Genomic DNA, 26870 nt, shown 5'->3' on the forward strand with positions numbered 1-26870 from the left:
AATAATCTGAAATTAATCCATTTGTTTGTACCACCGCTACCGGGTGTCTATATATAGTAACTTAATCCATTCAATAAAAGTATTCCCAAACCCATACATTTCCAAAATCTTAAAAAGATAATCCCATTCTACCATATCAAACGCCTTTTCGGCGTCAGGTGGGATGGCAGCGACCGGAGTCTGATCATTCGGCACTGACCACATGATATTGATGAAATGCCTAATGTTATCAGAAGATCTGTGGCCCCGAATAAACCCCACCTGATCTATATGTATAAGAGATGTCATAACTTAACTTAATCGGTTAGCCAGAATTTTTGACAATATTTTTACGTCTAGCTGGATCAGGGAAATTGGACGGTAACTTTTACACCCGCTTGAATCTTTGTCCTTTTTAAGAATCAGACTGATCCGGGCTTGTGTCATGGTTGGTGGAAGCTTTCCCTTCTTTAATGATTCAGTATAAACTTATAACAAAATTGGAGCCAGTTCTGTAGCATAAGATCTAAAAAAATTCAGCGGCAAAACCATCTGGCCCCGGAGCCTTGCCTGTAGGCAAGTCCTTAATTACCTCGCTGAGCTCCTCCAAGGTTATCTCAGAATCAAGAGAATTTTTTTGCTCAGTCGTCAGTTTAGGGAGTTCAAATGGTTCAACAAAATTTCTAATATCTTCATCAGTAGACGAAGACATTGAACTGTAAAGATCAAGATAGTATTCTTTAAAAGCATTATTAATATCAATGGCCGAGGTAAACATTTCACCACCAGCAGATTTCACTGAGGGAATGGTAGAAAAAGACTCTCTCTGCTTTATATATATCTAGCCAAAAGATTCCCTGTTTTGTTCCCTGATTCAAAGTATGACTGTCTTACCTTGAATAGCCAAAACTCCACCTTCTGCAACAAAATAGTATTATAACTGTATTTCAATCGGGTCAATTCTCTGAGGCCATCAGACGACATTTGGCACTTCAGCTCTGCCTCGGCACTTTTAATATTCCCTTCCAACTCCACGAGTTCTCGTGCTTTGGATTTTTAGATGAATGAGGCATACTGTATGATCCGACCCCTAAGAACCACCATAAGTGCCTCCCAAGTCATGCCCACAGAGGATACTGAGGACCAGTTGCTCTCCATATAAACATCGATTTCAGCCTTTAACGTTTGTTGAAAATCAGGATTTTGCAAAACCATTTCTCTCCATATGTGGCAACACCTCTAAACTCACCAGGGCGTGATCCGAGACTAAGCCACAAATTCGGAAGTAAACATGGTCATAAAAGATGCCAGTATAGTGGCGTTGAGGGAGAGGTGTGTGGCATTCACGGTTGGGATTAACGATCGATTGCTCCAAGGATTACTCATTGGCACTTGGATGTTGGATGATAGAGACCTTTTATTGTCTCTTTGAGGAGTTTTCATACGTTTTGGATTACTTATCAAAGAGGGACTTTCCAACACAGCGCTGGTTGGAATTTGCGCTCCTGGGACATAAACTGTCGATACGGTGAGACCGATCTAGCTCATCTTGTATATATTATACATTGGGACACTAAAAGACTTTACACGCACACACACTTTATGTATAGTGCCGGTTATTTTTGTGATCACTGGTTGAACTATTTGTTTGAGAGGTATAATACAACTTGGGTTTTTTGTACAGCTTGTGTATGGCTATACACTGTGTCATCATGTTATTTTTCCAGCCAAGCATTCATTCATAGTAGGAAATACAAGTCTCCTTTTTTTGTCTCATCATCTCATGCCCCAACCCATTCACATTCCACGTGAAGAGAGATAATTCACTCATACTAACATCTGACATTCTGACATATTAGAAAAAATAAATTGTGTCAAAAATAAAATTATGAAGACCACATTCCAACATTAGTGCCACAGTCAGACCCCTAACTTCCCCCTGAACCAAACAAACAGAAAAAAGACAAACATGCGCATTAACCCCGTGCATGACAGCGCCAACCGGCATCCATCCCTCTAAACTCAAACAGTCCTTGTACGCCTATGAGAGTCCCCACGACAACTTTGCCATTGGATTGCTCAAGTCCCGTGTTCCTGTACAAATTTTGTGAGACAGAATTACATAAAAGAAAATAATCTATAAAACAAATTCCAGGCAACAGGCAGAATAAATAGAAAGAATGTGTAGATTAATTCACAAAACTGTCTCAAAGGTGTGTTCCTCCACAAAACAAATTCTAGCCGCTAGCGGAACCAGCACGCAAAAAAAAAAAAAACAATTATTATAAAATAAAAAAATAATAAAGACGTTCAGTTTCCTCGGACAGTCAAACAAATGTTCAGTGAGCCGGCTGTTTCATGAGTTCAGGAGATGAGATGTGGAGTGTTATTCCACAAAACAAACTCCAGCCGCTAGGCGGAACCAACAAAAAAAGAAACAAAATGGTGCCCAGCCTCCTCAGACAGTCGAGTGTATGCCCAGCGAGTCAATCCACTTGGGGGCCACATGAAAATCACCAAATGGCTTCCTCACCCCGCTGACTTTATAAAGGACATCGCTTGCTGTTGCCACATAAATATTTTGTGGCCATCCTTAATATCTATTCTCAGTTTGGCTGGAAACATCAGTGCAAAAGTGATCTTCCATTGATGTAATAGTTTCTTGCATTCCTTGAATCAATCACGTTTCTGTCTTGTCGAATTCGTAATGTTTGGGAACAAGAAAATGCTGTGATTCTTCCAAGAAAGCTTTCCTTTGCTCCTCGCCTCGCGCAACACAAGATCTTTATTGGATGATCTCAGAAATTTGGCCAGAATTGATCGGGGCCTGTCTCCCTTAGCGGATCTCCAAGCCGGGACCCTGTGAGCTCGCTCAATTTCCAGCTTATGGCCTGCTATGTCGAGCAGACTCGGAAAGAGCTCATCTAAGATTTTCACAATATCTCGGCCTTCCTCATGCTCAGAAATTCCAACAATTCTGACATTGTTTCACTGGCTACGATTCTCCAAATACTCCAAAATGCGCTGCAAATCTATCTTTGTCGATAGCGGATTAGCAGCTAATTCCCTCTTCGATGACTCCAGATAATTGATCCTTTTCTCAACGTCCCCGATTCTTGTAACCAACTCAGAGAATTTAGTTTCCATCGCAGCAATTGATCGACATATTATAGCAAGATCCTCTAAGTCAGCAACAACCTTCGTCAGCATCACAGACATGCTCGCCAGTTACCTCTGAATTTCTCCCGCAGCACTGTTCAAACTAAGTCCCTGGTCTGCAGGCCTATCTGAGGTTTCAGCTTGAGCATGTAAGTGTCTTTTAATATCTCCAGAGCCCGAGGATTTTGAATTCTTTGCCATGTTGACTTCAAAGACAGATATGTAGCCGGGTGTATCGAATCTCACTTGTTTATGACATAAAAATAATTAAAAACTAGCAAAGTGCGCAGAGCTCTCCATTTACACGTCCGCATCACGTGACTCCAAAAACTTCAATTTTAAATAGTTAAAGCATGCATTTTTAAAACATGCGACATGCAAGCGACAGTAGACTACTTGTGTTTCATGTTCTCTGCTCATGATCCAATCCAATCCAATGATTGAAGCAAAAACAGTATTTCATTAGGCCCGTTTGAGATGGGCAAGTTCTGTGCAGAACCGTTCACTGGTGATCACCGACAGGTGCATGCCGGTAAGAAATCTGTCCGACTTGCTGTGATATCATGCCCACATATGTCAAAAATACTCCCATGAGTGCGAGGCAGCCAAAGTTGTAGCAGGCAGGTGGCACAGTTGCATTTTCTGAGCTGTGCGAACTGCAAGCACGATGGGAAATGACTTGCTGATGACACAGCTTAATGCTCATTGGCTTAAACAACCGTGATGTTTTGTTCTCTTTTAAAATGTTTGATTTTTTTTAATCTCTAATATCATGTTTTAATGTGTATAAATTATATGTGAATATTCCCAACATTCTGACATTCTGAAATCTCTGTATGGTAAACGTGATTAAATATTTCTGAAAATATCTAAAATACGTGTCTTTATTAAACTACAAATTTATGGAAAGACATGTCTTATGTAGGGAATTAAATAACAGGTACATTGAGTGTTTTGTTCATCATTTTTATTTTCATTTAAAAATAACACAATTAAAATTACATCCACTTTATGAACAACAAAGCACTTGAAAGTGAATCATTCGATATCTGCCTTTAATCTCGTAGCGGCTGATCCACTATGAGAAGAGAGAACTGTCCGACTTGACAGTTCTTATTTCACTCCTCCCCAGACTGCACCAGCCTGCTCCCGTCTACTTTCAAGTAATGAATTTGGATGTATATTTAGTTGTATATTTATATGTGTGATGGTGGGGGCATGGTTGAGCGCTGGCTTGTGAATGGAGAGCAAGATCAGGAGATGAGAATGGTAAGGCTCATCACCTGGCAATGATTGTCTCTAACAGCTGTTTGTCATTGCAGTGAGAGTTGGAGATGTATTTAAGAGCGAGCCAGATGCCAGTGAGAGACAGAGAGAGAGAGAGCTACCACCTCAACCTCTTAAAACTGTGGAGGGAGGTGGTCCCCGTGGCTTTGGTGATGGTGGTACTGGTGAGGGAGGAGCTCGGGCTGGAGGTAACTTAAAAGCCAATCGTGGAGACCACCCCTCACCATTGCAAATCGTGGACATCACGGACACTTGGTATGCTTAAAATTTCATAGGATTTTGCATTGGCCATTAGGGCTGGGCAAAAGTTCATGCATGGGCATGTAGAGGGGGCTCTGTAGTGCCCCGTTTAATATGGCCATGTAAGACGGCATCTGTAGCATCCTCATTTTCACCTACAGTCACCAAAATTGGTAGATATATAGTTCTCATCAAGCCAAACAAATTTCATAATTACAGTCATTAGGTCCGCCCAACAGGAAGTCAGCCATTTTGGATTATTTTCTCTGAACTTTGAAATACTCTTCCTAGGTGATTCGTGAGACTGTCACCACATTTAGACAATATCATGCCAAGACATTGAAGTTGCTAAATTGTGAACAGATTTTTGATATATCAAACGTTGTTGCCATGGCGAGGCATTAATGGCGAAAAATGGGAAACAGGAAGTGTCTTATATCTTCTGTGTGCAATGTGTGATTTCGATCAAAATTTAGATTTCTGTTTAGTCTTGGGGGCTAGTCACATGGATGTGACTATTTTGGGTCATAGCGCCACCACCTGGTAGCAGGAAGTGTGGCTCTTACAACAGACTTTAAAATAGTCCTCTTATATTTACCCAAATTGCTTAAAAATTATTTAAAAAATGTCAAATGCCAAATGCATGTGTCCACCTTGCATTGTTTTCCAAAAGCCACCGGGTGGAAATGGACCAGCTGTGCTTGGGCCCATCATCGCTGCTTGCAGCTCTATTTATCATTATTATTATTCTTTTCAAGATTTTCGGTACTTTTGGGGTACTTAACATGTGTGAAAACTCTTGAAATTTTGCATACACATCAGAGTCGTCGGCCATTAGGGCTGGGAAAAGGGGGGGGGGGGCTCTGTAGCACACCCATTTTCACCTACAGTCACCAAAATATAGTGCCTTGCAAAAGTATTCAGACCCCTGACCAATTCTCTCATATTACTGAATTACAAATGGTGCATTGAAATTTAATTCTGTTTGATATTTTAAAACACGAAATCAAAATCAATAACTGTTAGATGACATTAGTTTTATGTTGGGAAATATAAAAAAAACAAATAAGTATTCAACCCCTGTGCTGTGGAAGCTACCAGGTTACACCAATGAAAGAAACTGCCCTAAAGAGGACACAGTTACTTTACCATTGGTATCCACCTGTGAATCATTAAAATTGCAATCACATTTTCTGGATAAAAAACCCATTGTTGAAGGATCATTGGTCAGGCTGTGAATCTGAAGGAAAATGAAGACCAAAGAGCATTCCACAGAAGTTAGAGATAAAGTAATAAAAATGCATAGATTAGGGAAAGGGTACAAAATAATATCCAAATGTTGGGATATCCCAGTAAGCACAGTTGAATCAATAATCAGGAAGTGGAAGCTGCACCACACCACCCAGACACTGCCAAGAAAAGGCCATCCCTCAAAACTCAGTGCTCTAACAAAAAGGAGACTTGTGAGAGAAGCCACAGAGAGGCCAACAATCACTTTGAAGGAGCTACAGAGTTCAGTGGCTGGGAGTGGATTAATGGTGCACCAGTCAACCATATCAAGAGCACTGCATAACGCTGGCCTGTATGGGAGGGTGGCAAGAAAGTAGCCGTTACTCAAAAAGTACCATCTGAAAGCACGTCTGGAGTTTGCCTGAAAGCATGCAAGTGAACCAGCTGTGATGTGGGAGAAGGTTTTGTGGTCAGATGAGACCAAGATAGAGCTTTTTGGCCAAAACTCAAAGTGCTATGTGTGGCGCAAACCTAACACTTCCTATGTCTCAAGACACACCATCCCTACAGTGAAGTATGGTGGTGGCAGCATCGTGCTGTGGGGATGCTTATCATCAGCAGGGACTGGGCATCTTGTTAGAATTGAAGGAAGAATGGATGGAGCAAAATATAGGGAAATACTGCAAAAGAACCTGCTTCAGTCTGCTAAAAAACTGAAGCTTGGGAAGAAATTCACCTTTCAGCATGACAATGATCCCAAGCACAAGGCCAATGCAACATTGGAGTGACTCAAGAACAAAAAGACACATGTCCTACAGTGGCCCAGTCAAAGTCCTGATCTCAATCCTACTGAGAATCTGTGGCACTATTTGAAAATTGCAGTCCACAAGCATCACCCAACCAACTTGAACAACCTGGAGCAAATCTGCCAAGAAAAATGGGCCAAAATCACTTCGTCACTGTGCAAAGCTGGTATATATGTACCACAAAAGACTTAAAGCAGGTATTGCAGCAAAAGGTGGCTCGACCAAATATTAATGTGTGGGGGTTGAATACTTATGCAAGCAAGATATTTCAGTTTTTTATTTTTCATAAAACTATTTCCCAACAAAAAAACAATGTCACCTTACAATAATTGATTTTGAGTTTCAGTGTTTTAAAATAAAATATCAATTAGAATGAAATTTCAGTGTACCATTTGTAATTCAGTAATATGAGAGAATTAGTCAGGGGTCTGAATACTTTTGCAAGGTACTGTAGTAATATGATTATACTGTAGTATAATACTCTGAACTTTTAAATACTCCTCTTAGGGGATTCATGTGACTGGCACCACATTTGTGCAACATCATGCCAAGACATTTAAGATGCTAAATTAAGAACAGATTTGTGATATTCTGAACGGTGTCGCCACGGTGCAGCAAAAATCTATGGCGAAAAATGGGAAAAAGGAAATGCCTTATATCTTCTGTGTGCATTGTGTAATTTTGATAAATTCAGCTGTATGTTTGGTAATGGGGGCTGATCACATTTATGTGGCTCTTAAGGATCACGGTCATAGCATCACCAACTGGCAGAAGGAATTATGGCACTTTTAACAGACTTTGAAATAGCCCTCTTATGTTTACATGAATTGCTTCAAAATTCTATAAAATAATATTAAGATACTGATGTAAATTTGTAAAGGGATATTTTATATCTTAAATACTGTTGCCATGGCAATGCATTCATTGTTATTATTCCTTTCTTCCTACATTTGGGTGTTTTTGAGGCACTTGGCATGCTTAAAGTTTCATGAAATTTTGCACACACATCGGAGTCGTTGGCTATTAGGTCTGGGCAAAAGTTCACACATAGTCATGTACGGGGGCTCTGTAGTGCCCTTTTAAAATGGCCATGTAACGGGGTCTCTGTAGCACCCCCATTTTTACCTACAGTCACTAAAATTGGTACATATATAGATCTCATCAAGCCAGACAACTTTCATAACTATAGTTATTGCCTCTGCCAAACAAGAAGTCGGCTATTTTGGATTTTTTTAATATTGCAGACTCTGAACTTTTAAATACTCCTTCTAGGGGATTCATAAGACTGTCACCACATTAAGAGAATATTATGTCATGACACTGAAGATGCTAAATTGTGAACAGATTTTTAATACAGTACTGTGCAAAAGTTTTAGGCACTTAAAATATTTCACAAAAACATTTGTCTTAAGATGGTTATTTATATCTTCAGATTTAGTGTGTCAATAGGAAAAATACATTTTAGATTCCCAAACATTACTTTTGCAAATCGAAAAGATTATAATAGAAGAACAAGGCACTCTGCAAGAGATGGCATTGCCCCCACAGAGCCCCCCACTGAACATCGAGTCAGTCTGGGATTACATCAAGAGACAGAAGAAATTGAGACAGCCTAAATAGATAGAAGAACTGTGGTGAATTCTCCAAGAAGCTTGGTACATCCTACCTGCCAACAACCAAGAAAAACTGTGTCCAGGTGTTCCTAGGACAATTGGGGCTGTTTTAAAGGCAAGGGGGCCACACCATGATGTTAATTGATAAATGAAAACTATTTATGGCATTATTTTTTGAAGAAATCCTCACTATGCAACATTTTTCACAAGTACCTAAAACTTTTGCACAGTACTGTATATCAAACTGTAAGGCTGGCACCAGAATGTCTACGCCCAAAAGGTGCTATTTCTGGTAAAAGTCAAAGAACTCTGCGAGAACCAACGTCATAAAACTCTCACACAGAAGAGCATCTCCACCTGAGACAACACATCCTACTGATTAAGGACCATAAAATGCAAATCTCACTCACATCTGCCCCCCTCTCTTACATACCTCACCTCAGGTCATTTTAGAGTCACCAAAAACTAAGTTATGACTTATCCTGTTCTGTAATGTAAAAGGTTTTCTGATCATACATGTCTGGTATCATTCAAGAGGTCTCAGTGCAACTGGTAAAACGGTCTCATTCCCTTTCAGCAAAGTCAAATCACAAGTAAGACTTAAGAACTTAGTAAAATACTGTATTCTATCCGGGACAAGTCCCTCCCAAGTCTCTCACAGGGACCAGATGTTGTATGCAGATTAGGTGCATTCTTTGTAAACATCAAACAACCTACTCACAAGTTTCAAAGGTCCACTTACAACTCCCTAAATTGTAAACCAAATCCTGAATAATATCAAACATACACATTTGAAATAACAATAGAATCGTTTTGTACTTAAGGGAGGATGGCAGAGGAGCTCGGGGAGTCTGTATTCAGATCTCCCATACTGTCACTGTATGTAGTTCTATTTGCCAAGTATGTTTCTCTGATTTATATCTTATTTTCGGGTTTCGGGTTTTTCCGATTTTCTACTGTTTTATCTGTGTGTATTTTACCTGTTGCTTCTGGCGCCTAGCTGAAGTCTGTGTTTGTAGCCTTCTAGCTTTTTAAGCATCGCTTATCTATCTGTTTTCAGCTTTTAATCCTAAACATCTGCCATTTTTCAGCGGGCATCGGGATTTCCCCCGCATTATTCTCTTATTGCGATTCAACTGCATGCTTTTTCTGCATGTATTTGCTTTCTATTTTTATCACGATTAAACTGCATGCATTTTACAGCATGTACCCATATTCTCCTCTGTGTTACATGGATTGTTGCATCGATCTCAAAGCACCGCTTTTCAAGAACAACCATAACAACAAACAATTGCGTGAGGGATTCACATCGATCTCAAACCCTCACCGCTCAGGAACAACCAACAACAAACAATTGCGGTAAGTCATGGCATCCACTCATGTTGTTTCTTCTTGCATTGCATGTCATATGTTTATAATAGCTTCTTCCATCAGCAGTGAGAAATTCACATGTGATAAATGTAAGGAATTAGTCAGGCTGATGGAGAAGGTTAATGAGTTAGAGACATGCATCCGAATGCTAGTGGAGGTGAGTGAGAAAGTGAAGCTGGTAGATACTGTTTTGGATGCAGGTAGTACAATAAGCAACACGCACACTTTGGTTCCGGCTCTAGAGCCGCTGCAGCAGGGTGTTTGGGTGACATCTCAGCAGCATACTCGCTCAGCAAAGCTACACCACTCTCCCATTTCTGTTAGGGTTTCCAATCGATTCTCCCCACTCAGTGATGCACCCACTGAGAGTCATGTTGAAAGAGCCCTAATAATTGGTGATTCTATTGTAAGGAACGTGGAAATAGAGTCTCCAGCCACTATTGTTAAATGCATTTCCGTGGCTCGAGCGTCTGACATCAAATCAAATTTACAAGTGCTGGCTAATGCTAAATGTAGATTTTCTAAAATTGTTTTTCATGTTGGCACTAAATGATGTCCGGCTTCGCCAGTCGGAGGTCGCTAGAGATAATGTTAAAGAGGTGTGTGAACTTGCAAAAATGATGTCAGACACTGTAATATGCCCTGGCCCCCTCCCTGCTCATCGTGGTGATGAGGTTTATAGTAGATTAGTGACACTGAATGGCTGGATGTCTGAGTGGTGTCCGGAGAATAGCGTAGGATTTATAGACAATTGGAAGAATTTTTGGGGTAGACCTGACCTGCTAAAAGAGATGGACTCCATCCCTCCAGGGAAGATGCCGCTCTCCTCTCTAGTAATTTGGCTCACAGTCTTAATAATGATAGTATCTGACTAACTGAGGCCCAGGTCAGGAAGCAGACAAATGGTTAATCCGAACGTCTGCTAGCTGCCTTGAGACATCACACCGGTCACATAAACTACAACACATATAAGACTGTATCACCTGTATCACAGACCGTCTGTTCCCCGAACAACCAAACACAAAACTCTCACTAAATCATTTAGAATTTTTTTTAAGGTCAAATTAAAAAAAAAAAAAATAAAAAAAAATTAAGAAAATCATCATATGAAGGTAGGGCTATTAAACATTAGATCTCTTTCTACCAAAGCACAAATTGTAAATTAAATTATTACAGATCATAGTTTGGATGCGCTCTGTTTGACCAAAACCTGGCTTAAATTGGATGAATATATTAGTTTAAATGAATCTACTCCCACAGGTTATTGTTATAAACATGAGCCTTGTCTGAAGGGTCGAGGAGGAGGTGTTGCTACAATTTACAGTGAAGTTTTAGGTGTTACTCAGAGGACAGGATATAAGTTATTTGAACTAATAATGCTTAATGTGATACCAACAGATATAAATAAAAAAACTCTGTCGTCTTTTGCCCATGCTACAGTATATAGATCACCCAGGCCATATTCTGATTTCCTTGGTGAATTTGCAAATTTTTTATCAGATCTTGTAGTTACTTTAGATAGAGCTTTAATTGTTGGTGACTTCAACATTCACATAGATAATTAAAATGACACATTGGGATTAGCATTTATCAATATTCTCAACTCTCTTGGAGTCAGAGAAAATGTGACAGGATCAACTCATCACAATAATCATATGCTAAATGTAATTCTGTCATATGGGGTTGATGTTGATACTATAGAAATTCTTCTGCAGAGCGATGACATCTCAGATCATTACCTCGTCTCTTGTATGCTGCAATCAGCTAATGTTACTATATCTACACCACGCTATCGTTCAGATAGAACTATTCTTTCGACCACTAAAGATAGCTTCACTAATAATCTTCCAGATCTATCTCATACACTCAATAAGCCCCAAAGTCTAGAAGAACTTAATGAAATAAAAGAAAATATAAATACAGTCTTCTCTAGTACCGTTGTTTGTGTCACCCCCCTTCGATTAAAGAAAATTAAAGAAAAAAGCCCCACACCAACAGATCCAATACCAACTAAGCTCTTAAAAGAGGTATTCCCTGTAATCTCAGAACTTCTTAATATTATTAACTCCTCGCTCAACCTCAGGACTCCTATCCTGAGGTCACCAGAACTGGCTGGATCCATCTCCATTCCTGCTTCATGTTGGACTCCACTGCTACGTGTCTCTGAGTGATGACGACTAAATGCAGTCGGTGCCCACCAAACATCACTTCAGTCTTTTACGAAGGACTTCAGAGGATGAACTGATGCCAGCTCCAACCATAAGACATGGGATACATCATATGCCATTGCTGAACCTTGGATTTAGGATAGACCTCACCGAAATTACTGGCCGGTTGAACTGCAACGCACCTCACTGATCTCTGCCTGCATCACCTCGGTCTAATGATGGACTACACTCTTATAATGGAATACACAGACTATCAATTAATTAACTAACAAAGGAAATGCATCTATGTGAACTTCTGCAGTTAATTCAGGATTAACTTCAAAGACATTAGTCATTAATCTTACAGTTCTTCCAAAATCTTTGTTTAATATGGACGCTTAACACTTACTTAGTTGAATCAACTTGACTTGCACTATACATAATTACATAATATTGGCATTATATTCATGATGTTAGCCAGAGGGGAACTGGCCACCTTCAGTGAGCCTGATCTCTCCCAAGGTTATTTTTCTCCATTAACCAACATCTTGTGTAGTTTTGTGTTCCTTGCCACAGTCGCCTTCGGGTTGCTCACTGGGTTTCTAAATATAATTATTGTTTAATTACTTATATTTAAACACAATTCACAATTGTATTTTGATGACTCTAAGACATTATAGATATTAGTTTATTTTTCTGTTAATGCATGATTTTCTGTAAAGCTGCTTTGAAACGATGTGTGTTGTGAAAGGCACTATACAAATAAAAATGACTTGACTTGACAATATCAGCCCATTCCTCCTTGCAAAATCATTCAAGCTATACCAAGTTAGTTGGAGATCGGTGATGGATAGCAATTTTGAGGTCTCTCCATCAATTAGAGGTCAGGACCTTGACTGGGTCATATAAGGACATCAATTTTCTTCATTTTAGACCACTTCAGTCTTGCTCTGGCTATGTGCTTTGGGTCATTGTCCTGCTGAAACACAAACTTCCTCAGAATTGTACACTTTCTGGCAGAGAAAAGTAGGTTCTTATCCAAAATCTCTGTGTATTTTGCAGCATTCATCATCCAATCAATCTTCACAACATTGCCAGTCTCTGCTGCTGAAAAGCACCCCCATAACATGATGCTGCCACCAGCGTGTTTCACTGTGGGGATGGTGTTATGTGGCTGATGTGCAAAGCTCACTTTGCACCACACATACAATTTAGCGTTTAAGCCAGAAAGTTAAACATTGGTCTCATCAGACCACAATACCTTCTGCCACATCATTGCAGTATCTTCCAAGAAAAGTATTGCAAAGTCTTTACGGGTGAGCATGGGGTTTTTGTCCCCACCAAGGCTTCTTCCTAGCCACTCTCCCATAAAGCCCCTTTATGTGCAATAGTTTTGAGATTGTCGAGCCATGGACATTAATTTCAGTTGCAGCCACTGACTTCTGTAGCACAATCAGAAGGTCTGTAGTTCCATATTTCTTCCACTTCTGTATGATGGACTGCACTGAGCGCCGAGATATGTTCATAGCCTTTGAAATGGCCTTGTATCCTTCCCCAGATTTGTGCTTCTCCACAATTATATCCTGCATTGTTTTTAATGCTCTTTTGTCTTCATTTTTGTTTGTTCAAAGGAAAATCCATTTATACAGTTTGATTTTATATAAATGGAAAGTATTTACACTCGCTGAAAGCAGCTGATCCACTAATTTCCAACACTGGCGGAGACAACAAATTAGATGTGTTTATAAAACATTTTTTTGCACCCGAACAAGCTTAACCCACTAATTATGAAGAGAATGAATACTTCAAAAAAGGAATACAATTTTTAGTTTTAGGTTTAATTTTGTCAATTGAAAGGTTTTGGACATTTTTTTATTTACCATGATATACAATACTGTGTACCAGATGGTGGGGGAAACGTCATACTTTAATATATTGTAATTTGTAATTTGACACAAAAAAATTTGAAAACTGCACTGGGGGCGGAGTACTTTTTCAAGGCACTGTTTATTAGAACTTGTACAACTAGTCATTGCTGCATTTTATTTATTTTATTTTTTATTATTATTTTATTTTAGGTGAAGTCTGCTTCCTGGATTTAAAGGAATACAATTCCATGTTCAACACAAGTTAAAGGAAAAGTTCATCCAAAAATGAAAAATTCTCTCAAGATTGACTCACCTTTAAGCCATCCCTGACGTGTACATCTTTCCTTCTTCAGCAGAACAGAAATGAAGATGTTTATAAAAAAGGTGGCACCCATTCACTTGCATGTTTCATAAGTACAGCCACAAGGCGTAAACAATATGTATGATAAAATTGCTTTCTAACCTTTTCTGTGTACACTTCTGTACAATTTTACAACTTCATTGTCATGACGACGTAACACCATAAACCCTCAAATGACCATAAAACAATGTTTTAAACAACTTTATAGCTCAAATAATACAGACAAATTGGGGCCTGGGTAGCTCAGCAAGTAAAGACACTGACTACCACATCTGGATTTGCAAGTTTAAATCCAGGGTGTGTTGAGTGACTCCAGTCAGGCTTCCTAAGCAATTAATTGGCCCGGTTGCTCGTGTGGGAAGAGTCACGTTGGGGTAACCTCCTCGTGGTCGCTATAATGTGGTTCTCGCTCTTGGTGGGACACGTGGTGAGTTAGGCATGCATGCCACAGAGAATAGTGTGAGTCTCCACACGCGCTAGGTCTCCGCGGTAACGCTCAACAAGCCACGTGATACGATGTGCAGATTGACTGTCTCAGATGTGGAGGCAACTGAGATTCGTCCTCTGCCAGCCAGATTGAGGTGAGTCACTATGCCACCATGTGGACTTAGAGCACACTGGGAATTGGGCATGCTAAATTGGGGAGAAAAGGGGAGAAAAAAATAAAATAAAAATTTAAGTACTTTTCCAAAATTATAAACTTCAATACATGCTTTTGCAAATGTTCACATTTAGAATCAGAATCAGAATCAGAATGAGCTTTATTGCCAAGTATGCTTACACATACAAGAAATTTGTCTTGGTGACAGGAGCTTCCAGTGTACAACAATACAAAAACAATACAAAAACAGCAGCAAGACATAGATAATAATACAAAAGAAAAAATAATTATACACATATTATTTTGTAATGCATGCCAAGTGCTGTAGGTTATCACAGCAGTGCTGATTTAGGCCATAAAGAATGATTGCGAGTGTGATATTGCTTATATACAACAGTTCAATGAAGAAGTGCATTTTAAAAAATTATGAAAAACTGAGTACGGTCATAAAAAACGCATCTATGCATGGAACTACTTTCTTACGCAACGGATCAGAATCTGCCGTTGCTAGTTAAAACTAAATTATGCATCCAAGCCTCCATTAGTAATTCAAAAATGTCACTTTAGAACTAGTATCACAGCTTGGGCTGTTTCTAACAAGTTACTGGAGAAACAAGGATGTGTGTGTGTGTGTGTGTGTGTGTGTGTGTGTGTGTGTGTGTGTGTGTGAGAGAGAGAGAGAGAGAGAGAGAGAGAGAAAGAGAGAGAAAGGGATATGGAGCTTGTGCGATCAACTGTCTCTCCCAAGCAGAGATGCTGTAGTCACTACAGTGTAGTGTGTTAGTCAGCCTTCTGAAGATAATGCCATTTTGGTCAAATGCCTCCTATTTTCTCAGTGGAAAAATAGCCGTTCAAGCGGGGATATTCCTCCCTATTTCACGGTAGCCGGTAAACTCAGCAAAAAAAAATATCAACTTGGCAAAAAAAGAAACGTCCCTTTTTCAGGACACAGTATTTTAAAGATAATCTGGTAAAAATCCAAATAACTTTACAGATCTTTATTGTAAAGGGTTTAAACAATGTTTTCCATGCTTGAACCATAAACAGTTAATGAACATGCACCTGTGGAACAGTCGTTAAGACACTAACAGATTACAGACGGTAGGCAATTAAGGTCACAGATCGTGATGGAGCAATATCAGCCCATTCTTCTTTGCAAAATCGCTCAATCTCCACCAAGTAAGTTGGGGATCAGTGATGGATAGCAAATTTGAGGTCTCTCCACCAATTAGAGGTTACCTTGACTGGGCCACTCAAGGACATACATTTTCTTCATTTTAAGCCACTCCAGTGTTGCTCTGGCTTTGTGTCATTGTCCTGTTGAAACACAAAGTTCTTCCCAGTTTTACACTTTCTGGCAGAGGAAAGTAGGTTCTTATCCAAAATCTCAGTGTATTTTGCAGCATTCATCATCCAATCAATCTTCACAAGACTGGCAGTTCATGCTGCTGAAACGCACCCCCATAACATGATGCTGCCACCAGCGTTTCACTTTAGCGATGGTGTTGTGTGGCTGATGTGTTAAATTGGCTTTGCGCCACACATACAGTTTAGCATTTAAGCCAGAAAGTTTCACTTTAATCTCATCAGACCACAAGACCTTCTGCCACATCATTGCAGTATCTTCCAAGAAAAGTACTGTAAAGTCTTTACGGGTGAGCATGGGTTTATGTTTCCCGCCAAGGCTTCTTCCTAGCCACTCTCCCATACAGCCCCTTTTTGTGCAATAGTTTTGATATTATCGAGCCATGGACATTATTTTCAGTCACAGACACTATCTTCTGTAGCACAATCAGAAGGTCTGTAGTTCCATATTTCTTCCACTTCTGTATGATGGACTGCACTGAGCTCCGAGATATGTTCATAGCCTTTGAAATGGCCTTGTATCCTTCCCCAGATTTGTGCTTCTCCACAATTATATCCCTCACTTGTTTTGAATGCTCTTTTGTCTTCATTTTTGTTTGTTCAAAGGAAAATCCATCTATATAGTTTGATCTTATAGAGAGGGATGGTATTTATGCTCATGAATTGAAAGCAGCTGATCCACAAATTTCCAACACTAGTGGAGACTAGAGCAACAAATTACATGCATTTATAAGACAATATCTTGCACCCAAGCAAGCTTAACCTAGTAATTATGAAAGTTACGAATACTTCAAAAATTAAATAAAAAGTTTAGTTTTTGGTTTAATTTTTACAATTTAAAGGTATTGGACTTTTTTTTTAATTTGTCATGAGATACAGTACTGTGTACCAGGTGGGTAAAAAAGATATACTTTAATATATTCTAAATTCTAAAAAATGTGCTTATAAAAATCTTCATTTCGGCTCTGCTGAAAAAGGAAAGACATAAACATCTGGGACGGCTTAAAGGTGAGTAAATCATGAGAGAATTTTTATTTTTATCTTTAAGCTCATTTGATCACATTTGTGTCATGTTTATCATCACAAAATAGATTTTGTCTCATCCCTCCTTTTCTATAAAAAAGCCCCAAAAAAAACAACAAAAAATCACTTCCAATCCATAAACATTAAAATACTCAATGTTTCACAAGTACAGCCACAAGGCATAAACAACATGCATGATAAAACTGCTTTCTAACCTTTTTTGTGTACAGTTCTGTCCAATTTTACAACTTTGTAGCAATGACGACGTAACTCAAACGACAGTAAAACAATGATTTAAACAACTTTACAGCTCAAATAATACAGAAAAGTACTTTTCTAACATTATAAACTTCACATTTCTCCAAAAATTGTCCCCATACATTTTCATTGCAAGTGCCTCACTGTAACCTCTATTTTTGCATTTTCTTTTTTTTTTTTTTTTAAAGGATTGATGAGACAAAGTTGTTTTTCGTTGTAATCAACTTTATACCACAAATGCTTTTGATTGAGCTATAACTTGTACTGAACCCGGAATATTCCTTTAAAGCAATCACCACTAGTCAGAATAGAAAACTACACTCACTGAGCACTTTATTAGAAACACCTGCACACCTACATATTCATGTGATTATCTAATCAGCCAATCATGTGGCAGCAGTGCACTGCATAAAATCCTGCAGATACAGGTCAGGAGCTTCAGTTAATGTTCACATTAACCATGAGAATGGGGGAAGATGTGATCTCAGTGATTGACCGTGGCATGATTGTTGGTGCCAGATGGGCTGGTTTGAGTATTTCTGTAACTGCTGATTTCCTGGGATATTCACGCAAACAGTCCTACAGTTTACTCAGAACGGTGCCAAAAACAAAAAACATCCAGTGAGCAGCAGTTCTGTGGACGGAAAAGCCTTGTTGATGAGAGGTTAACAGAAAATGGCCAAATTGGTTTGAGCTCACAGAAAGGCTATGGTAACTCAGATAACCACTCTGTAGTAGAATAGCATCTCAGAATGCACAACAAGTCGAACCTCAAGGCAGATGGGCTACAACAGCAGAAGACCACATCGGGTTCCACTTCTGTCAGCCAAGAACAGAAAGTGAGGCTGCTGTGGGCACAGGCTCTCCAAAACTGGACAGTTGAAGACTGGAAAAATGTAGCCTGATTTGACATATCTCGATTTCTCGAGGCACACAGATGGTAGAGTCAGAATTTGGTGCCAACAGCATGTATCTCATATCCAATATTCTGAGCATGGACCCAACCTGCCTTGTGCAACCAGTCCAGGCTGGTGGTGTAATGGTGTGGGGAATGTCTTCTTAGCACACTTTGGACCTATTAATACCAGTCAATCATCATTTGAATGCCACAGCCTATTTGAGTATTGTTACTAAACGTGCATCCCTTCATGGCCACAATTTACCCATCTTCTAGTGGCTATTTCCAGCATGATAATGCACCATGTCACAAAGCAAAAGTCATCTAAAACTGCTTTCATGAACATGACAATGAGTTCACAGTTCTTCAGTGGCCTTCCCAGTCACCGGATCTGAATACAATAGAACATCTTTGGGATGTGGTAGAATGGGAGATTTGCAGCATGAATGTGCAGCTAACAAATCTGCAGAAATTGTGTGATGTAATCATGTCAACATGGACCAGAATCTCAAAGGAATGTTTCCAACATCTTGTGGAATCTATGCCATGAAGAATTGAGGCTGTTTTCAGAGCAAAGGGAGGCCCTACCCAGTATTATTATAGGGTTCCTAATAAAGTGATCAGTGAGTGTATGTACTCCAAAAAACAAAGGTTGTAAAAATTAGTACCTTATACAGCTATCTCATGGGGGAAAAAAACAACAACTTCAGCACATTGCTTTTGCAAAGGTTCACATTTAGTGGGGTTCTGCCCACATCAGCACCTGGTCATCTGGAACACAAGAACAACAATACAGTACATATATAAAATGTTCTCATGACGCGAGTTGTACAACATCACACCACCAATACGTGCATGTAGTCTAATGATTGGAGGTGCTGCCATCTTCTGGTGGAGAGGACTCATCACAATAATTAGATAAGACTATCCTGTATGAATTCTATGAATATGTCTTTTTAGGGACTTTAACTGAGTGAAACTCATTTCACAGCGTGAGCACTTGTAAGGTTTCTCTCCAGTATGGATTCTCTCGTGTGCTTTCAGGGAATGTAACTGAGTTAAACTCTTTCCACAGTATGAGCACTTGAAAGGTTTCTCTCCAGTATGGATTCTCTCATGTGTTTTTAGGTTTCGTGGCTCATTGAAACTCTTTCCACAGTATGAGCACTTGAAAGGTTTCTCTCCAGTATGGATTCTCTCATGTGATTTTAGGTTTCGTGTCTCAGTGAAACTCCTTCCACAGTATGAGCACTTGTAAGGTTTCTCTCCAGTATGAATTCTCTTGTGATTTTTCAGTTTTTGTGACAGAGTGAAACTCTTTTCACAAAGTGAGCACTTGTAAGGTTTCTCTCCAGTATGAATTCTCTCATGTGATTTTAGGTTTTGTGAGGTAATGAAACTCTTTCCACAGTGGGAGCACTTGAAAGGTTTTTCTCCAGTATGAATTCTCTCATGTGTTTTCAGGTTTTCTGACTGAGTGAAACTCTTTTCACAGTGTGAGCACTTGTAAGGTCTTTCTCCAGTATGGATTCTCACATGTTTTTTCAGGTCGTGTGACTGAGTGAAACTCTTTTCACAGTGTGAGCACTTGTAAGGTCTTTCTCCAGTATGGATTCTCTTGTGTATTGACAGGTATTTTAACTGACTGAAACTCTTTCTACAGTGTGAGCACTTGTAAGGTTTTTCTCCAGTATGAATTATTTGATGCTCTTTCAAGTGGCTGGCTGTAATAAAAGTCTTCCCACATTCAAAGCACACATAAGTCCTCATGCCGGTATGTATTTTCTGGTGCTCTTTCAAATAGGATACGTGTGCAAAACTCTGTTCACAAAAAGAACACTTGTAAGGCTTCTCATTTGTGTGCGTTATCAGATGATGTCGTCTTAAGTATTCTGCAGAAGCAAATGTTTTACCACATATATCACATTCAAATGGCCTTTCTCCAGAGTGACAGCTGAGATGTTTCTCGAGATAGGCTGCATCTGTGAAACTCTTTCCACACTGATGGCACGTGTAAGGCTTCTCTCCAGTATGAACTCTCATGTGTATATTAAGATCTTTATTACACGTTAAACTCTTTCCAAACTGAGAGCAGGTTAATGGTGTCTTAGCTGCTCTTCTTTGAGGCTTTTTTGGTGAGAAATTCTTCTTAGTCTTTGAGTCACTCAAAGATTTTTCTCCAGTTGTGAAATCATGATGTTTCTCCTCCACTTCAATCAGTTCTTGACTTTCCTCTTTCACTTCCATCAGCTCTACAATGAACAAAGTAAATTGACAAAAAATCAATTCAAGAGGGACAAATGTAAAAAGAAATCAAATAATTTAATTTATAGCAGAACACAACAAAGTTCAAATATTAATTGATGTTTTTTGCTGTGCAAAAATTATATACTGTATTTACTAAGCCTGTCAAATGCTTAATTTTAATTGGATAAATTACATGGTATGCCAATTAATTAATCAAATTAATAATATATATAAATATTGTCTGAGAAAGACCCATATATATATATATATATATATACATACACACCGATCAGCCACAACATTAAAACCACCTGCCTAATATTGTGTAGGTCCCCCTCGTGCTGCCAAAACAGCGCCAACCCGCATCTCAGAATAGCATTCATGTACAGAGTGGTTATCTGAGTTACCGTAGATGCTGTCAATTCCAACCAGTCTGGCCATTCTCTGTTGACCTCTCTCGTCAACAAGGCATTTCAATCCGCAGAACTGCCGCTCACTGGATGTTTTTTGTTTTTGGCACCATGGAGTTTTGTTCGTAAAAATCCCAGAAGATCAGCAGTTACAGAAATACTCAAACCAGCCCGTCTGGCACCAACAATCATTCATGTGATTATCTAATCAGTCAATCGTGTGGCAGAATTGCAGTGCATAAAATCCTGCGGATACGGGTCAGGAGCTTCAGTTAATGTTCACATCAACCATCAGAATGGGGAAAAATGTGATCTCAGTGATATGGAGCATGGCATTATTGTTGGTGCCAGATGGGCTGGTTTAGTATTTCTGCAACTGCTGATATATACAGCAAACCATTTTGCAAGTGAAATCAGCAGTCAGTCCAAGACTTATTCTAAAGTACATGTGCGTCAGATGGACACTTTTGGTTGCGTCGAGTCATAAACATACAGTTAAAAGTAAAACATAGTTTGAAACTTAGAAAGACATGCTATGATATTCCTGCATTCGGATATGTGCTTTATCAAGCTGTTTGAAAGCAAGAACGTATTTTCATCTGGTGTTGTCTCAGAGATTATTTAGCAGAGATGGGCCACTTCTATTAAATGAATAGGAGAAATTGGAACGCTCGACGGCAGCCAACGGATGAAGAAAAGAAGTCCTGCCTTACAAGTAAAAGAGCAAATCACCTTTTAAATACAGACATCGCCTGTCAATCAACTCGACAACGCATTATCTATGCAAGCCAAGAAAATAGTTTTTTTAGCGTAATATGAGGTAACGAATCACAATTTATGATAGTAGTGTTGTCAGATTTAACTGCTGATTTGAAAATGTCCTTTGATCGTAATCTTGAGAAACTGTTTAGGAGATTTCAGTCTTTTCCCATTCAAGTAGATAGGAGCTGCACTGGCATGACTGGAAATAGCCTCCCAAGATCATTCCAACTGACTGTCTAGAAAGACTTTGGTTGGCTGCGTTCGAAACCAAATGTAGCTGTCTTGTTACTTCACTGCCCTATCAGTCAATGACTCAACAGACAGAGTTTGTGTATGAAGGTACCTTCAGAAACTGGTTTCGGACTGGCTACTGAGGCAGCATAACATCACATCATTGCTAGGATACCAGCAACTGAGTATCGCCATCTGGTGTCCACTAAAGATAACGCATCTGTTCATTCAGTCCAAACGAACCACAATGGTCTAATAATCTAGAACAAAATCAAGAGCGTTTTGGCGATAACCAAGTGTATATTTCAAAATTACAATACTCATTTCTCACTAGAAATGGAATCAAAAGATGGAAAAGTGGAAAAAAGTACATTTATACACAAATTGGCCTCTTCGGCCGACTTTTTTTTTTCTTCAGCTCAACCGCTGTGGATCCGCACACACAGGATTGTGAGATTTCATAGGCAAGGAAGGATACATCTTTGATGCCTTCAAAAATCAATCAGATGAAAGCATCTCAGTAAACAGGATGTGAACTTTGGATTCGGACATGCCTTGGTCCCTTCCTACCTCCGTATACAGTCTGCTGAGGCAGCATTTTCCTGGTTTTGGACGCAGCCCAGGTCTGCTGTCAGTAAGTGTGGTTTGTTCTCTGTATAAAATGTGCATTGCCTTTACAGCTGAAGTTTCGCATACTGCCCCCTGCTGAAAATAGGTGGTACTTCAAGCTCGAATTGCTTCGATGGTAGGAATATTCCTTATTGCAGTCTGGGAACATGATTAATTGCATTAATTTTTTTAACACATTGATTTTTACAATTAATCAACATGTCCTAAATCAACATGTCCTAATTTATACCATCAATTCTGGCTAATAACTAAATTTCACAATTATACTCATTTAGATTGAATGTAAACCTGTCACGTTCAGGAACAGATGAACCCAGGCGCAGACCAGAGTGCAAACAAAAAGACTGTTATTAATGGAAAAACACAAAGCTGGGTACAAAACAATGGATGCCCAGACTACAGCCAACTTGGCTGGGAAAACAAAAGACCCACGATGGGGCAAAACCAAACAAAAAACAAACTGGATAAACAAACCAAGAAAAAAGTCTGGACAGGAAGCACAGGAACTGAATCTAGAATACAGAGCGTCACCGACAGGACAAGACAGGAGAAATGACAATGAACTAACACAGACAAGCACACACATGAGGAGGGTAACGAGGAGAGCAGGTGGATCAGATAACAAGGTAACTAGGTAAACGAGGGGGCGGGATATCACTAAAGACTGAACTGACATGAGTGAACATGGCAATGAGAAAAGACGAAGTGGGGGGCAGGGTCTGGAGGTTTGGGAGGCGGCTCCCAGAAAGAAGCAGGATGTGGAAACGGGATGAGGTCTGGCAGCCTCATGGTGGGAATGGGGTCAGTCCTACTAGGACTGGGAATAAGGTCAGGCAAGACAAAAGTATAGTCTGACTGGATGGCAACTGCTAGGCAGAGGTCAGACCGGGCAGCAGGCACAGGTGAAAGGTCAGGCCGAGCAGGGTTCACTTGAGTCTGCACCGGCCGGGTGGCAGCCACAAGGGACAGGACAAGCAGGGCGATGGCCACGAGGGACAGGACAGGCAGGGCAGCGGCCTCTGGACAGGGGTCAGATTGGACATGGGTGGCCGCTGGACAGGGGTCAGACTGGATGTGGGTGGCCATTGGGCAGTGGTCAGACTAGACTTGGGCAGCCATTGGGCAGTGGTAAGACTGGACTTGGGCAGCCGCTGGACAGAAGTCAGACTGGACTTGTGCGGCGGCCGTTGGACAGAAATCAGACTGGACTTAGGCCGTGACCACTGGCAGAGTCTGGGGAATGGCCTCCATGGCCGTGAGTGCTGGCATCAACTAGGGGCCTAACTCCTCCTCCTCTTCTGGGCGGTAAGAAGCACTGCTGCGGTAATGGCAGGGCACCTGCTGGTGGTCAGTAGCGGAAACCTCCGCCTCCAGGCAGTCAGCAGCGGGCTCCTCCGCCTCCTGGCGGTCAGCAGCGGGCTCCACCGCCTCCTGGTGGTCAGCAGTGGCTGGTGATTCGGATATTTGGAATGATATTGATATAAATTACTCTTTTTGTAAAAGTTCCCTTAAAACTATCTCCAAATTGTTTTGGTCTTGCTGATACAGAATATTTGGAGTTTTTGGAAGGATGTCGTGCTTTGTGTTGTTCACAGTAAAAAAAAAAGTACATTCTCTATCCTATAGGCATGTCATTTTTGGTTTTTATGTTAAGCATCATGTCTCCAATGATGCAGGTTTCATTACGAATTTTTTGTTTTTATTTCATTTCATATTCATAATTGCAAATGTGCTAATAGCAAGCCTCTTTTTGTAGTGTTTGAGGAGATACAAATTTGTATAGATGTAATGTCAAAATCTAGAAACAGAAAAGCAACCAAACCAGTTGCATTGTTCTTCGTTAAACATTTTCAGTTAATGAATCCTAAGTGGTGCCTATATACCCTCAATATGTCTCTATCTTTACATTGCAATTAGGTATATTGATGTCTAATTGATAGTATTGTACCCTTTTTTCTGTCTAGTCCATCTGTCAAACTGTGTCTTATTATTTATTTCTTTACTTTCTATTGTTGTGTATTTGAGACCTGTTTTACAAACAATGTAATTGTGTGTTGTATGTGTTATTCGTTGATAAGCATAAAAAAAATCTCTTTCTAAAATGAAACTGACAAGCCTACTATTATGTTAATGTTTATATTAGGTATACAGTATATTGTCATGAACTCTGATTCCCAGCAGTCACAGCAGCATCCAAATATGGCTCCGATCCCAATCACCGGAGTTCTGATCAGCCTTACCTGCACATCATCACTACAGCTATCACTGCACCCTTTATAAGAGACTCCATCACGTTCTGTCACCGCGAAGTATATGCTCAATTCCCTTGTGTTTGATGTTACCAAGCTTGCATAATTCTGCCTGATCCCGTTGTAATACCTTTGCCTGTTTTTTGACCACAAGTTTGCATCTAGCCTGTTTACCTCTGTTTGCCAATCGCCTGACCTTCTGCCTGTACTCATTATTGGATTTTGCCTGTCGTCTGAATTGTACTGTTGCCTTACCTACATTACAACTGTATTTGGTATTTCCTGACAGAATACTTTGCCGATTCTCATGGATGCAGCAGGCAACATGGAGTGGAAACAAGCTTTCACTCATCATGGACAGTTAATGGAACAACAACAACAACAATACCTCACTGATCTCAATGCCAAGGTTGGTCTCATCACACAAGCTATCTCTGCATTACCCCCACCCACACGGACCATCGCCATTAACCCACCAATGCCCATGCCTGACAAATTCTCAGATGACATTTCTCAGTGCAAAGGCTTTTTGTTACAATGCTCCTTGTATTTCTCCAGTCAAGAAGAAATGTCTGAGCCTAACAAGATTGCACATTTTATGAATCTACTCACTGGAAAAGCCTTACTGTGGTCATCTGCCGTATAGGAAAGGGAGGAGAATCTGTTTCCTCATATCAGCACTTCACTGAACTATTTAAATATGTGTCTGATCATTCACCTGATGGCAGAGAAATGGGGGAGAAACTCTTAGACCTCACTCAAGGTAATCGCCATGTGTCTGATTATGCCTTGGAGTTCAGAACAATCACCGCTGGAAGTGGTTTTAATGACACTTAAGTCCATATTTCATCGAGGTTTAAACCCAGAGATCTTAACAGAGCTGGCATGCACAGAAGAACAACTTTCCCTTGACTCACTCATCGATTTATCCATTCATCTTGATCTTCTGCTGTTAAATCATCCTATGCCTATCATCAAGAAAACACTGCAACCTCCTAACGAAATCATGGAACCCATGCAAGTCAGACATACACGATTAAATGAAGTGGAAAGAGAAAGAAGATGCAGGGAACATTGTTGTTTTTATTGCGGCAAACCAGATCATCTCATTGATAAGTGTGCTCTTCGCGCTTCCTCTGGCAAAACCATGGACAGCATTCCCAATGTCCGCTCAAAGCCGGTGAGTCTTTTCCAAGTTATTGTCGACAAAGTTTTACGATACCCGTTACTCTACGATACTCTGAAGAAGGGTTTTCTGTGTTAACAGCGATGATCGACTCAGGAGCTGCGGATAACTTCATCGATCACAAGACTGTGAAGACAATAAAACATACCTACGGAGTCATTGTTACAACCCAGAAGTATTCAGGCCATTGATGGAGGACCTATTGAGGAAGTGAGGAATTTATCTTACCTCCTTCCTGTGTTGTGGGCGCCATCAATTGGGAGTTGGATCCCAGTTCTTTGTTCCACCCAGACTAACAGTCAAGGTCATCAATTGGGCACATACCTCTGTTGCCACTGGCCACCCAGGAGTGCAGCGAACTTACCACCTACTATGAGGAAAGTATTGGTGGCCCAATATGGTAACTGATGTCCGTTGAGTGGTTTCTTCCTGCTCCACTTGTGCCCAAACCAAAGTGCCCAGAATCCTGCCTGTAGGTAACCTCTTACCACTGCCTGCACCACAACGTCCTTGATCTCATATATCCATTGACTTCCTCACAGACCTACCTGAATCTCAGGGAAAAACCACGATCCTAGTTGTTACAAACTGTTGTTCTAAGTCCCTTCGCCTTATTCCACTCCCTAACCTGCCATCTGCCTTCGAGACAGTGGAGGTCCTCTTCGAGCACGTGTTCCATTACTTTGAAATACCTGAGGATATAGTCAGCGATCGAGGTTCACAGTTCACCTCTCATGTCTGGACTAGCTTCATGGAAAGGATGGGGGTCATCGTAAGTCTCATGTCTGGATATCATCCTCAAGCTAATGGCCAAGTAGAACGTGCCAACCAAGAGATTGGACAATTTCTCTGTTCCTTTTGTGCCACGAGTCTAGGAGATTGGGCAAAATTCTTACTATGGTCAGACAATGCCCAAAATTCCCTGAGCCACTCAGCCACACAACTCATC

The 26870-nt window shown here is 40.2% G+C and overlaps 1 protein-coding gene across 1 annotated transcript in view; it reads right to left on the reverse strand.

The window, feature by feature from the left end:
- Positions 1–16636: 16636 nt before the first annotated feature.
- The window catches only part of LOC127420191 (zinc finger protein 423-like), a 65366-nt gene continuing 55132 nt past the window's right edge, over positions 16637–26870 (reverse strand). Inside the window, exon 10 of the mRNA XM_051662244.1 lies at positions 16637–20458. Within this exon, the coding sequence (XP_051518204.1) occupies positions 19131–20458 (1328 nt within the window). The 3' untranslated portion in view covers positions 16637–19130. The remainder of the gene's footprint in view (positions 20459–26870) is intronic.

Source organism: Myxocyprinus asiaticus, chromosome 29, assembly GCF_019703515.2.
Source record: "Myxocyprinus asiaticus isolate MX2 ecotype Aquarium Trade chromosome 29, UBuf_Myxa_2, whole genome shotgun sequence".
NCBI lineage: Eukaryota > Metazoa > Chordata > Actinopteri > Cypriniformes > Catostomidae > Myxocyprinus > Myxocyprinus asiaticus.